Raw genomic sequence first — 16,347 nt, 5'->3', positions numbered from 1 at the left:
TGGAGTTTGCATGTTCCCCCTGTGTTCACGTAAGTTTCCTCCAGGTGCTCCGGCTTTCCCCTAAGTCCAAAGACGTGGTATAGGTGAATTGGGTAAGCTAAAGTGTCCGTTGTGTATGTGTGTGAATGATTTATTTTATGATTTTAATATTTTGTGTTTTTATTTTGATTTAATTGCGGCTGGAAGGGCATCCTCTGCGTGAAACATATGATGGATAAGTTGATGGTTCATTCTGCTGTGGTGACCCCGGATAAATAAAGGGACTAAGCCAAAAAGAAAATGAATGAATGAGGTAAGAAAGGAAAAGTAGAAAAAAATGAAAGAAAATTAATTAAAAGGAAAGCAAAAATGGAACAAAAAAAAAAAGAAAAAAAAAGAATAAAGAAAAGTGAAAGAAAAGAAAGCAAAGTAAAAAATTAAATTAAGAAAAAAGACTGAAAAGAAAGAATGTAAAGAAAAAAGTAAAGAAAAAAGAGAAGGTAAGGAAAGAAAAAGAAAAGAAAGGAAAAAGATAAAGTAAATGAGAAAAAAAGATGTTGAAAGAGAGGAGAGAAAAGTGAAAGAAAAGAGAGGTAAGGAAAAAAAAGAAAAGGAAATAAGTTAGATATGAGTACAATAAGAAGATTGAAAAGAAAAAAAGAAAAGATAAGAAAAGAAAAAAAATGGAAAAACAAAGGAAATAAGACAAAAAAGGAAAAAAGAAAGAAAACAATGAAAGGAAAGTAAAAAAGTAAAGAAAAAGAAAAGAGGCTAGAAATAAAAAAAGAACAGAGAAGGAAAGGAAAAAGAAAAGAAAAAGTTTAGAAAAAGAAAGAAAAAAAGGAAAATAAAAATAAAAGAAAGTAAAGAAAAAATGAATAAACAGAATAGAAAGGAAAGGAAAGTGAAAGAAAATAAAAGAATTAAAATATTAGAAGTAAAGAAAAGGGGTAAAAAAGAAAAATATATTAGGAGAAAAGGAAAGGAAAATGAAAGAGAAAAAAAAGAGCAAGAAAGAAAGAAAGAAAGAAAAGGGAAAACAGAAAATAAAAGAATTTGAAGATTAGAAAAGATTAGCAATAAAGAAACGAAAATGGTTAGAAAAGAAAGGAAAAGGAAAGAGGGAAAAAGAAAAGAAATAAAAATAATTAAAAAGTAAAGAAAAGAAAGGAAAAAAAAGAAAAAAAAGAAAAAGATGACAAACAATAAGTAATAAATACAAGCAAGTCAATACAGTCCAAAACACTATCATGTGACTTACAGATAGACACTTCAGTAAGTAAACAAGCTTTGCATGCAGTCTATAAATAGGTTTATTTCCCTCTTTTCCATTGACTTGTGCTGCAGTAAATAGACTCTTATCCATGCATACATCCTGCCGTCCTCCCTGCCTCCACGACTTTGCATTTATTTTCTTCAAAAAAAAAAAAAAAAAAAAAAAAAAAAAAAAAACACCACCAAGAATGGTGTGTCGTTGACAAATTACATTGCCAACACAAAGCCCCCAATGGCCGTTTGATAGCAGCTTGCTTGTCTATGATATTCAAATGTTTCTCTTTGAGGAAGCAATAACAGAACCAAGTCAGCGGGAGACGCCAGCCGTGAATACATGTGCTCCGTTTATCTGTAATGCATTTTCACTTTCCAACATCCATGAATCCCCACATAGCAGAAATGTGGGTCAGGTTTTTCTCGAGGTGCTGGAAATGAGCCTTTTTGGCTTAAGAATAAAATCAGAAACATGAGGTTTAGCTCCTTGTGGGCTTTTGTATTGTGAGTTTAATGTAAATGTGGCAAATCCACACAATAGGCTTATGTAGACAAGATTTTATTTTATTTTATTCACAAAGAATCCATATAATAAAAATCAGCAGGTTCTCAATTTTTTTGATGCAAGTTTTTTATTTTTTGTAATCTTTTTGAAAGAATGTTTCATAACTTCCTTAAATTGGTTCAAATTAGGGCTGCACAATATATCGCTTCAACATCGCTATGCAATGTGTGCATCCATAATAGTCGCATTGCAGGATCTGCAATGTTGGGAGCCACAGCAAAGAGCTTAGAATCACCAAGAGGCAACACTCAATAGAACGTTCCATTGCATCAGCAGCACCCAGCAACAGCCTCGGATTCCACCATTTTGAAGTGAAAGCGATTGGCTGTCCATTGGATCTTATTGCTGTCATGACAGCAAGCATCTACTTTTCAAGCTGTTTGGAGAAGACACGTGTAAGTATAGTGTAGACCGTCATATTGGGGTGATATAAACACACCCGTCCTTTTTTTTTTTTTTTTTTCAATTTAACAACATAAAAACGGTATACCAATTGGATCGGTTTTCAGACCAACCGCAATTTGACGTAGGAGTGCGGTCCCCCCACCCACCAAATTAATTGATAGCTGCGTATTAACATGTCCCAGTAGTCACGTGTATAATCATATCAACAAGACAACAAGACAGGACGTGCCCAAAGCAACCAGGAATAAAAGATCTGATCAGTTTGCTAGGATCATCAATCATCATCAAATGTTTACAAGTTTAACACGTTTTAAAACAGTGCATGTCTGTAATAAATTACAGCGATTCACTTCAGCTTTACTTCATCACCACAGTCGCATGTTAGAACAATCATAAAAGCAGACGCTTCAATTCCGGTTTGTGGATGTTAAATAAGGTTTATTTTGTACATAACAGGTATCCATACAGCAGTAGAGTTTAGCCTGTATCCTGTCACATTTGCGTGCAAAAAGAGTGCAAAACTAAGCACGCGTGCTGTCTGTGTGCGCGTGTCCACGCTGTGTGTTTGTGTGCACGTGAACTTTGTAACGACATTGTGTGTGACTCATCGTTGCAACTCCACAACAAATGCATCAAATACTCATTGGTAAAGTTCTTACTGTAGTATATCTCCCAAACGCTACGTGCAATCTTCTTCCCTTATGTCTGTCTGTTGTCTGAGGCAGCCGAGGTGGGGAGATTAAAGCTCGCTGAAAGGCCTCTAGAAATGGTGGGCGGGGAGGACTAGCCTTAAAGGCACAGTACAACAAAACAGTTACCTGATGCTAAAAAGTATAAAATAGAAACTTATAAAAGCTATAATAAAAATATCTGATGGGTGTTTTGAGCTGAAACTTTACAGACACATTCTGGAGACACAAAAGACTTATATTAAATATGAAAAAGGGGTAACCTAGGTGCCCTTTAACATCCAAATCTGCTTTAAATGGTACACATTACTATATTACAATTAATCAAAAACAGTTAAGGTGTAAGTAGGGTGAACAGGGCAGCTGAGACACTCAGAAATACACAATATTTTCCTAGAAACATGAATTGTTCATAAAAAAAGTGCCTGGTGCATATAGAGAGGAAAAGAATCCTACAAACATATCTCAAACTCTGATGCACATCCTGAACGCAACCATGGTGTCTAAAACTAGCATTAGCAAACAAACAGAGTCATCGGTATAAACGTATATATAAAGAATATATCTACGTTCTTTTAGCACTTTCAGAAAATGGTGCAAGACAAGCACAAGTCCAAAGTTCACAGACAAATATCAAGCAATAACAATACAATAAGGTGTTTTACCACAAAACCTAAATAAAATAATTGTTCAATAATTAAAACTGATGTAAATTCTTCAATTAATCATCTTCAAAAAATTGGTTTTTATTTTAGGTCATATATCATCGAACAAAAACAACAAGTGAGCCGAGGAGTATTTCTAAATAGCTTTCAAAAACAGTAGGAAAAAAGTATCCTGACAAACTACAAGCAACATTTGATAGACACTTTACTATCCCATGAGGACACAGAAAAGGATTTATAATTGAAAGTGAAGTGACATGATTGAAGCAGGTTGGTCATATGATAATGACAACATGGCAGATGTAATACGTCTGAATCCCATTCTTACAAATCAATCATACTATAAATTAACAGTTGTAAAGTAAGTTCAAACCAGATGCACCCACAGTCTAGGAGGAATTCAATAAATGTTGTTTTCAAAGAAAATGTGTAAACAACTGAGTTTTTGTGATTGAAAAGATGCTGTCATATATGGATGCATTCGAAGGAATTGCTATTTAAAAAATGACTGAAATTACTTGGAAAATAATACAATGCCTTTTGCTGTGATAGTGTGAGCTATTAAACATATCAACAGAAAACTAATTATATCAAAAAAGAGGTCAAACTCATTATAGAGCCTTAGAGGGAGAATTAAGTGAAAAGAGTGAGAAACAATCTGTAAAAATCAGCTCAGACAGAAATGCATTATAATCGTTCTACAGAACTTAGCACTTACTTAATCTTGTGTTTAATGACAGCACAAATAGTAAATAATAGACTAATTACCACCACAAACTTTCACAGAAGCATCACTTTCATTGAAGTCTCAAAGCAAACATTCAAAAAAGTTTTTAAACCAGATCAAGTGCTAATATGGACAACAAATTAAGTGTGTCCAGACTGTTTTGACAGTGAACAATGATTAATGAGCAGCGAGAGAATGGCCAGAAGATAAAAACGCAAGAATAATTGATTCCAGACTACAAACGCCAGCAAAATAAAACTCAAAAAGTCCCACGTAATTAAAAGTGGAAGTTTAGTGTCTCTTAGTCCATATCTATTGAGCTCCGAGGCCAATTATGAGCGTGTCCAGACTGAGTGGTTCATTGTGACCAAAGACAAATATGCAAGAATATTTGACTTTAGTCATGGAAATGCAAGAAAAATAATTGTCTGAAAAAACCCACATATAACTTTAGAGTCATCCTAAAAAGTTGACCCAAAGTTTGTCCCTAAAGTACATAAAGTGTTAGTAAAAAGTGAAATAGCTACACAATACTCTATGTAAAAAAAGGCTGGTCCCACTTTATATTAAGTGGCCTTAACTAATATGTACTTGCATCAACAATATAAATACAATGTACTTACTGTGTTTATAATGTATTTGAGAACACTTGTGGTGCTCTTGAGTTGGGATAGGGGTTGGGTTACGGACAGGTTTGGTGGTATAGGTAGGATTAAGTATGGGTTGAGGTGTAAGGGATGGTTAACAGTGTATTTACAAATGTATATACAGAAGTTAATTACAGATGTAATTAAATACAGGAATTCAATCAAGCATAAGTACACAGTAAATACATGTATTTACACAATAATAACATTGTAACAAACTAATAATTCCTGTGTAAGTACATATTAATTAAGGCCACTTAATATAAAGTGGGACCAAATTTAATTGAAGTAATTCTTACAAAAATTTCCCAAAATCACTAGAACGATGTTATCTATTTTGCTGAATTATGTACTTGCATTACCCCAAATGTTTTAAAGCAAGTTCAAATACAAAGAAATAAGCTAATTTTTAACTGGTGACATGGACTGTGTACTGTGTGGTCACACCAATGACATCAAATATCCTCAATTTCTGGTTTGGAATAGACCAAAAATGCTTTAATTAATGCTTTGTGTGTTTATAAACTGTACAAAGTAGCATTATGACAGAATACATTCATATTTTAGTATGATAAAACAGAGCTGCTTCTTTCCACTAGAAGAAACTAGAAAAACTAGAAGTGGTCAACTGTAGCATAAAGCTCTGCTGTCTTCATAATGAGTCAAGCTCATATCCAATTAACAATTGCTTACACTCTTGTTTTGCTTTAATGGCTTTTATTCTTAAAGCTTATTTATACTTCTGCGTCAAGTGATCGCTGTGACCCACGACACATGCCTTGCACATAGTCATGCATTTATACTGCATACTAGCTGAGAGTTGGTTTTTATGTTCCTCTGTGTCGACTTTTTCGCAGGTGTTTTGTTTTTTTCTGAATGCTACCTTAATGTACAAGTAGCTAAAACTTGCTCATTCAGAGGCAGGAACCGGTGGTCAACTTTGATTATAAGGTAAACGCATTATAAAAAGTTTCCATCAGGAGCTCCTCCATGGGACTCGACAGTTGTAAACACTCGCTACAACAGGCTTGCTGCTCTCCCACGTCTCTCAGCCCTGCCAATACTTATCAACACTACCAAGCTGACCAATCAACGGCGAGACAATGGCCAGAAGATAAAAATGCAAGAATAATTGATTCCAGACTACAAACTCTAGCAAAATGAAAATTAAAAAAAACATGTAATTAAAAGTGGAAGTTTAGTGTCTCTTAGTCCAAACCTGGTAAGCTCCGAGGCCAATTATGAATGTGTCCAGACTGAGTGGTTCATTGTGTCCAAAGACAAATACGCAAGAATACTTGACTTTAGCCATAGAAATTCAATAAAAATTATTGTCTGAAAGAACCCACATGAATTTTAGAGTCATCCTAATAAGTTGACCCAAAGTTTGTTCCCAAATTGCATAAAGTGTTATAAAGTGAAATAGTTCCACAATACTCTTTGTAAAAAAACAGTTTATAAATTATTTGTTAATTTAAGTAATTTTTACAAAAATTTCCCTAATTCTCTACAACCATGTTATCTATTTTGCTGTATTATGTACTTGCATTACCCCGAATGTTTCAAAGAATGTTCAAATCTTACTCCCATGATTCCAAACTCAGTCCCAGCATCAACAAACTATGCCTGTGTTTGTTGTGAATACGCTCCTTCAAGAGGCAAAAATAACATACTGTGCCTTTAAACATTTATGTTGAAGGTGAACTAGTTGATTGTCTTTAGAAACTGTTTTGGTTATGCTGGTTTTGTTACGAAAGTCTCTTCACATCCACAATAGCAATCATTAAATTAAGTGTTCTAAATGTATAATTTGTAAATAAATACTCTGTGAAAGGTGTAGGAACAAAATAAATGTTCATCCAATCAAAACAAATCGCTGCGAACATTACAAAAGGCTTTCCAACCTGCCTTTCAAAATATGTAACTGCATATCTCCGCACGCATTGTTAGCGCAGAAAATATATAGGATATAAGAATATTAGAAAAGTAGGCAAACGTCAACAATCTACATTCTTTTTAATGCTAGGTATTGTATTTATTTAATGTACTATACCTTTTCTCTCTGGTGAATGTTACGCAATATATTGTAATGATGTTGTTTAGTGCACAGTCATGCGTTGAGGGGGTGCTGCTTTCAGTGCCATCAGGCTAACGTTAGCATTTTCAAAGATCTCCTATTGCACCTTTAAACTGCAGCTTTATTTTTTATTTATTTTTTATTTTAACTGTTTTCACTGCTAAAATATTTAAACATTAAATGTAGTTTTAAAAAACAAATAATAATAATATAAATAATAGTTATAGAAGAAGAAGAAGAAGAAGAAGAAGAAGGAGAAGGATGATGATGATGATGATGATTTTAAAAATAGATAAATAAATAAATAAATAAATAAATAAATAAACATAACAAAAATGGGGTGAAAAATATATTTCTGGGGTGCCACAAAAATTTATTTAAATCAATATACCCCAGCAAAAAAATAAACAAATAAATAAATAAATGAAATGACAACATCTTTTATTCCATATATAGGAGCTCAGAATAAAAATTAATTGGTTTATTGTGTCAAAAGACAAATATGCAATGATTTGCTGGCCATTCATTTCCATGAATTTTCTCATCTAATCAAAATGCTGCATGGACCAAAATAACTTGCACACCGCAGAGAACTTCTTTTCTTGTCCAATAAAATGCTTTTCAGAATGCTAATGTCTAATACTATCACTTATATGGGCTACAAATCAAGCATGTCCAGACAGTTCTGACACTGACCGCTTGATAAATGATAGCCTTACTGTGACAAGACAGTAGTCAGAAGATAGATACGCAAGAATGTTTCATTCTAAATCAGGACAATGGACGTCTAAATTCTCTGCAATGACCTATTGACTTCAAACTACTGCAAATGGAGATCTGACTCTCCATCAAGTGTTAAACACGATCCTAGAATATCCCATGGGATTGTCCACTTATTCCACAGTAGCTGTACAGCATTCCAGCCATGATAACTTGAGAACCTGAACATGCACATCTATAGTGATCCACCAAAAAAAGAAACAATAGCCCAGAGTGTCACGAAATGCTGAATTATCCAATTATCTGCCTGTCTAAAGTAACGTTATTTGAGATTCCAGCGGCCAAAACAGTGGATTTATCATGCACAGAGGCACCTGCAAAACAATGAAGCTCACTTTCACCTTCAGCAGGCCGCTAATAAAAAGTAACATTCATAACTCGGATGAAATATCTTGGAAATGCATCATAAATTCAATACGTGCTAATAACAAAATGTCGTGTTCTTGTACCAAAAGTAATTACACTTGTTCCTTATTCTATTAGATTTGGAAAGCACTGTGCTAAATCCTATTTGAGGTCAACAAATAAATGCAAGTTGCATTCAGTTTGACATTGAACTGAGATTTTTTATTTTATTTTATTTATTTTTTTCGGAGAACACAATTAGGGAAAAGTGAGGTTTGAAGCAGCAGGAGCCACTAAAATACAACAATAACAAACCCGTCATCCATTAACACCAACTGTGCAGAGGTGCAAAGTAATGAATTGCATTTACTTCAGTACAGTTTTTGGATAACTTGTACTTTAGAGTATGTTTAAAAGATGTGTACTTATATTCAAGTACATTTTTTGTGAAGAAAAAAACTTTTACTTTGGTACATTTGGCAGCATTCCTTTGTTACAGTAAAAAATGCTATTATTATACTTGTGTAACACATTGGAGAGCAGTGGTGTAAAGTAATAAATTACAATTACTCAAATTTTCTCAGGAATTGTACTTTACTAAGTAGCTTTCAATTTTTATGGCCCGTTTCCACCGAGTGGTATAGTACGCTTCGATAAGCTTTTATATTAAATAAAGACTAAATCTATGATGTGTGTATTTTTTCTGTAATTGGTAATATATCAGAGACTGTAAGGGTCAGTATGTGTTCATTTATGTTGCATTTATTTATTTTATATAATCACAGGCATTACAGTAGGCTATTTTACACTCATCAATCATTGATTTGCAGTTATAATTAAATCCTGTTTATAGAAAAGTTAGTAATGAACATTTATACACAAGTATTTATGTGTATAAAGCATCTGTTTTGTAAGAATTGCTTCTTATATGATATGTGAACAACCCATACAGCATTACTTTGAATTTCCTCAAGCGAGAATGACATCGACCGAAACATTATGTCATACACCATGCCCACCAAAACCATTGGTGTCCTTTTGGCAGTGGAAATGCAAGCCTGATAAAAGGTGACACATACCGTACTGTGCTGTACCACTTAGTGGAAATGGGTCATTAATTTCACTTGAATACATCTTAGTGCTGTATCGCAGTGTTTCCCAACCCTGTTCCTAAAGGCACACCAACAATAAATATTTTGGATGTCTCCCTTATCTGACCCATTCATTTCAGGTTTTGGAGTCTCTTCTAATGTCCTGATGATTTGATTCAGGGATGTTTAAATAGGAATGGGTTGAAAATGTGTATTGTTGGTGTCCCTTCAGGAACAGGGTTGGGAAACACTGATGTATCAGTATTTTACTTCACTATTTTCCTTCAACCTGCAGTCACTACTTTATTTTAATTTAATTTTTTTATATATATTTGAGTGGTTAAGAAGAATGATAAGTTCTGTGATTCTCATTCAATCAAATCACGCTACAAAAATTGCATCATACAGAACAACCTCAAGACACGGGTGTTTTATAAATGTAGCAAACTGTATGAAGACTAAAATCCCCAAATGACATTAAACAATTACTGAATGCACTACAGAATGTTATGTACACACACATGCATGTAAACTCATCAACCATTTACATTGGAAAAGGTACTAAGCCGAAGGCAAAAGAATGAATGAATTAATTAATTAATTAATGAGGCTAAAAAGTCGTGCAAAAACATCCTACTGTATTACAAAAAAAAAAAAAAAAAAGACCTGCAGTGGCTGCATCAATTATGTTAAAAAACACACACACATCCATAGAAAGCTGGTCCTACAGGAGTGTGATTTACTGACTGCTTGTTCCCAAAAGGTATTCCAAATTTCCCACCCCAAACTAAACAAGTGGCTCTTGTCAAGAAACGTCTCTATTCCAAAACACAACAAACTAATTAGGCTAATGACCTTAAAGACCATTTGTCCTCTACAAACATATCATCAGCTGTTCACTTATAAAGATTCCAGTCATTCTTGAAGACTGCAATCTCTCACAATGAAGGGTACGGGACTATTATCAGCTACACGTTCATTTAGGGAAAAAAAAACACCTTTATGGAGAATTTGTTTACTCATTGTCAGACCATTCAAGATCTAAACGACGTTTCTATTTAGTTGAGCTGCAGGCACTTTGACAATCAAATATTAAAAATAGTTTAATTATTAGTAAAAGTGCAATCATTTCACTTCATAAAACATCAATAAACAGACAACATAAATCTTGAATGGCTTTACATAAAAATAAAATAAAATAAAATGAAATACGATTAAATTAAATTTAAAATAAAATAAGTTACATTAAATTAAACTAAAAAATGAATAAAATAAAATAAAGCAAAATAAATTAAAATTAAATTAAATGGAATTAAATTAAATTAAATTAAGAATGAAGTAAAAAATAATACAATTAAATAAAATTAAATTAAATATATTTGAATTAATTAAATAAATAAAATATATTAAATTAAATTAGGAGTAAAGTAAATTAAAATTAAACTAAAAACAAAAGTAAATAGAATTAAATAGAATTAAATTAATTGACTTAATTGAGTAAAACATTAAATTAAATTAAATTAAATTAAATTAAATTAAATTAAATTAAATTAAATTAAATTAAATTAAATTAAATTAAATTAAATTAAATTGTTCCAGGTAGTAGTTTGGATTATATGCAATTTGTAATTTAACCAGATTGTATTACTTAATTACATACATAGATTATGCATTTTATCAATGACATTAGTTTACAAGTTTATTTTGCAAATAGAAAATGGAATAGAAATTAGAAATCTATGCTGAAACCAGAAGTCATGATTTGTAATGTACATGCACTCAGTCATGTCAAAAAAGAATCTATTAAATGTCACCAAACAATAGGCAATTCTGTGTTATTAAAAAAAAAAAAAAGAAAGAAATCTATATTTAACACTGATGAAACCCATTTCTTACCATTTCTCCATTACCTCCCTTTTGTCCAGAATGTCCTGCCAAACCCGGAAGCCCTTGATCCCCCTTTCAAATACACATAAGTCACATTATGCAATGTTAATATGCTAAAAATCGCTTCTCCCTATCAGGTCCAACATACTGTGATCAAAATTCAAAGAGTCGTCCTGGCCTGAACTCTGGCTCTTTGTACTTCAGAAGAGATTAGCTGAACATCAGCCTCTGATGAAGTGCATGTCTGTGCCCAAACAGCCCTTTATTTGTGCTAAATTGCTTCTAATAAGCTTTTATTTCCATCTCTGGCTGTCATCCAGATATACGGACTGGCATAAATGCGCTTTAATTGGCCATTCATTTCACATGCGGCATTACCTCGGGTTCTGTTGTGGAGTGCTAGGTTCCCATTTTAAGAAGGTTTTCTTGCTTTAGCTTTACAGTACCTTGAGAGCAGGACAGTGGCATCGGTCAGTGGGCAGCTGGGCTGGCATGGACAACATTTTCTGAAGATATCCTGTGACCAGAGGGATTGCTGTGGGGTTGTGGGTCACTGTCGGTTCACACTGTGCAAATACAAAATATAAAAATAAAAATAAATGCATAAAACGGTGTTCAAATATTCAGTTCCAGCCCCCAATAATCAATTATCTCCTTTGAATTCCATGAAGATGGGATATTTGGCAATTTTCTACATGTTTGATGCACTGTAAACATATTTATGCCAAACTGTTCTAAATGTTTTTGTGTGATGTAGCATTACTGTTGTGGTTTTTTGTATAGTTTTTTTTTTTTTTTTTGTCTAAATAGTTATTCATTTATGTTTTGTTTGGTTATTTTATTACATCAAATAAAATGGAAAACCTGCCATGAATCATAAAAACCATGATTTATGGAAACTGGATTTTTCTCAGAAATTGTGATTTTACAATGACTATTGAAAATTTCAATTGCAAAATGGTAAAAAATAAGACTTTTAAGAAATATAATACTATATTCCAACTCTTTATCTGAATTAAATGAGTTTTACAGTACTTAAAGAGATCATTTTCAAGCCAGGACTTTCTCTATGAAATTTGTACAAAATATATCCTAAATTTACGGTAAAAACAAGTTTTATGAATAAAACTTATACAAGTTACAACTTTTTATGAAAACCTCCTCATGTACAATAGTACAGGTGAAAGAGTTGGCAGAGAAGTTGACTTAAACTTGCTTTGCATTGTTTACTTTACTAAGTCAGTTACTTTACTAAGTCAAAGGGATTGGTCAAATAAGCCTACTGATAGAAGGTTTGCGAAAAAAAAAATGTCCTGCTTCCTTGTAAACGTATTTAGCAGTATTTTTAAAACACAAGATACAGTATTTTTTTTTTGATAAATTTGTGGCTGCTGTATTTTGTAGTTTATTTTGATACACTTAAAATGTAGGTATTTGGTATTTTATTTTTAAATATATTTCAATGTATTTTTGCCCATCCCTGCATGCATGCATAAATACATACATGCATACATACATACATACATACATACATACATACATACATACATAACATGATTTATTCTTTTTAAACTAAATACCAATGTTTTAACTTCAAAAAAGGTTTAGAAAGCAGGATTTAGTAGAATAACTCTGATTTTCAAATTACAATGAATGAAAATATTTATTAATTTGACTAATTGTCACGGTCTAAAATTGCTCTAAACAGTAATACTTGTATTTGAAATTTGGATATCAGAATTCAAATAAATCAAAATATTACCCAAACCCATACCTAGGAAATCATATACATACATCCAGGATTTTCTTAAGCTGGAGAAAGAGTTCTGTGGCAATTTAATAAACATTGTTATTATTTCAATTAACATTTATCCCAAGAAAAGGGATTTTTGTTGATATACATCTAATAAATTAGGTAATATTAATCTGCTTAGAAATAGGCATCAAACAAAGTAGTGTCATGACAATCAGATTATCTGTCAATCAAACTCCCTGCATTGGTTCAAATACTAAATGAAATCATAACTGTATTCTTGTATTATTTAGATCCTTTCTCCAACCAAAAAATACCCTCTGCCTAAACTGCAGCCCCTAAAAAGATAGCAACCTAGGAAATCCCCTGTGTTGCCTATTTACGTGACCGGCCCCATTGGCCACTTGGACTGTTCCATTTTTATGTAAGTCAATCGCTAAAGAAACATTATACCAACTAGTCAGAGAGGGGGATTAACACACAACTGTAAAGACCATGTACCAATTACAGCATTGAGCAGGCTTGTGGATTTTCTCTAATCCAATCGTTTAGGACAGGATGTTGCCTTTAATTAATCAGAAATTATTGACTGGAGCAACTCGAGCTAAAAGGACACCCTCAAGGGCTTTGTCCACAGTGAAAACGATAAGTCCAAGAACAATACATGGAATCACTATGGCTCTGCTCCAAAACCGACTTCACTGCCTACGTGGACAAAATGTAGAACACTGTACATTCCTTAAGCCAAATTCTAAAGCAGAGTTGCATTGTGTGTTTTAAAGAGAAGAAAACTCCTTCTTTTCTTGTTTTCTCTACTATTCTCAATGGTCTTTCATTGCAGTGAGCTCAGTGCAAACCATTTAAATGAAGAAGAAACAAGACAAAATATTTCAATTCATTTAAAAGCACAGCTAAAACAGTTATAGTCGGTGCCAAAAATCAAGAAAGAATGGAATAAAGATCAAAGAATTGAAGTCATCCAGACTACTTTCATATGCCCTTTTGGAAACTTGACTAATTAAAAAGTTAATTATGACAGCCGATTTCTGTGCAATTATATTTTTATGCCAATATAACAGATTATTAGAATAGCAATATATTAGTGCCAGATTCTATTTTAATCAATCGTGAGTTAAGTTGTAATTGTTTTCTTGTGTCATATGTATGTTAAACAGTAAGAAGTCTTTATAATTCCTTTTTTTAATGGTTAGACTTAGAGGCCTTTAGGGAACTCACTGTCTTTGAAAAAAAAAAAAATAATAATTCAGATATATATATATATATATATATATATATATATATATATATATATATATAGATATATATATATATTTAGATATATATATATAGATATATATATATATATATATATAGATATATATATATATATCTATAGATATATATATAGATATAGATATATATATATATATATATATATATATATATATATATATATATATATATATATATATATATATATATATATATATATATATCTATAGATATATATATCTATAAATATATATATATATATATATATATATATATATATATATATATATATATATATATATATATATATATATATATATATATATATCTATAGATATATATATATATATATATATATATATATATATATATATATATATATATATATATATATATATATATATATATATATATATATATAAAAACATCTAAAAAGTTTTTTTTTTTTTTTTTTTTTTTTTTTTTTTTTTTTTTGGTAAATAAGCAAATTTTGATCTTGTTCAATTTATGCTCATTTTTAATATCTATTTTCCATCATTATGTTACCACAGTTAAATCACCCTGAAGCCCAAGACCGGTTACTCACTGAAGCTAAGCAGGGCTGAGCCTGGTCTGTACCTGGATGGGAGACCTCATGGGAAAACTGGGTTGCTGTTGGATGGTCTAAAGTTCTAATGCCCCAGTTTAGTGAAGGGGACACTATACTTTCAGTCAGCGCCATCTTTCAGAAGAGGCGTTAAACTCTCTGCGGTCATGGCACTTCTCGTAAAGAGTAGGAGCATCACCCTGGTACCCTGCCCTTAACCATCATGGCATCCCAATTATCCTCATTCACTAGCTCTATCTCCAACAGTGGAGTGGAGCTGGTGTGTGATAAGCACAGGCGCCATTGTCCAATGGCTGCTGTCACATCATCCAAGTGGAAGCTGCACACTGGTGGGGGTGGTGTGGAGAGACCCCCTCATGACTGTGAAGTGCTTTGGATGTATGGCCTATAAATGTGCTATATAAGTGAACATTACATTTAATTAAAAAAAAATTCCAGTTAGTACAGACATCAAAAACCTTGGAATTAGGTGATTATGGTAAAATCTGGTGGCTTATGATTGTTTACAAATCTCAAAATGTTTAGCAATAGAATGTAAATGGCGATAGTTTTCAATGGTGTTATGGGGGTACAAACTTATACCTTCATTTAGGTGTATGTTTTATCCCTGTTGTGTTGGATTTGTTGAACATTTAAAAAAAACTTTAATTTTATTTTTATTGGACATAAAAAAAGCTTTGAATTATGCTATTTCCCATTAATTTCCTATGGGTGCCCACTTCGGGGAACAATGATGGAAAAAAAAAATTCCCTAATGTATATTTTCAAATAGCAAACATACAAAAAGTCCTCATATATGCTTGACGGTTAACATTTGCTTCAAGTGATCTATTTACATCCATTTTTACCATTTCATTTATAATCTGACTGTTTTAGTAAATATCAGCAAAGTATGAATATTTTGTTTTGGAGCATTCCAATTTAAATGCATTTTGTATTACTTCAGGAGTGGTCAAATTTAACACCTTTATTTATTAGTGTCTTCACTGATTTTAAAATCAATTGTCAAGGGCCACAGCTATCTACAGTACAGTACAAAGGGACTACTCTGATTTGTAACAGAGCCTTTAAAAAATAATTCCAATTGCCACAACAGGTAAAAGCAAAAAAATAAAAAAATAAAAATGGACACAAAACTTCAATATTCAAAACATTACCTGAATGATTTAGTTTTATGTTACTCGATAAGTGTTAAATGACTGTTCTCTTCAGATTTTATTTGATGAATATGTCAAGCCTCTTAGTTTAGTGCAAATTACAAGCTGGATTTACAGTCGCTTAGGAAGGATCACAGAGTTCATATCATTAATGCTGCTGCATCATAAACCCAAACATCTTACCATAGCTCCAGGAGAATCACAACATCTGTCCAAGTCGGCTATTCGAGAATCACAGAAGACCAGGATCTCCTGAAGCTCGACCTGTGACATTTACAGGCACGTAAACACATAAATGACCAAATAAATACAACAGATTTGCCGATAGCCATATTCAATTTTAACCAGAATAGTGCTTTTTTATTAGTGATCTACAGCAATATTTTTGATAATTGTAAATATTTAATAAGATGAAGTATCATTATTGTTCTA

At 32.2% G+C, this 16,347-nt stretch overlaps 1 protein-coding gene across 3 annotated transcripts in view; it reads right to left on the bottom strand.

Annotated features, from left to right (window-relative positions):
- col19a1 (collagen, type XIX, alpha 1) overlaps window positions 1-16,347 on the bottom strand; it is a 101,851-nt gene that overhangs the window by 44,789 nt on the left and 40,715 nt on the right. For 2 of the 3 annotated variants that reach the window (XR_012388672.1, XR_012388673.1), the window contains exons 7-8: window positions 16,099-16,179; window positions 11,573-11,692 (exon numbers count right to left, since the gene is read on the bottom strand). Coding sequence is in view for 1 of the 3 variants with exons in the window: in NM_001077317.2 (NP_001070785.2) it covers window positions 11,564-11,692; window positions 16,099-16,179 (210 nt within the window). In the remaining 2 variants the exon portion in view is untranslated. 3 annotated transcript variants of the gene reach the window in all.

Source organism: Danio rerio, chromosome 13 (genome assembly GCF_049306965.1).
Source record: "Danio rerio strain Tuebingen ecotype United States chromosome 13, GRCz12tu, whole genome shotgun sequence".
In the NCBI taxonomy this organism is placed as follows: domain Eukaryota; kingdom Metazoa; phylum Chordata; class Actinopteri; order Cypriniformes; family Danionidae; genus Danio; species Danio rerio.
This window is presented reverse-complemented; position numbering and strand designations above follow the sequence as displayed.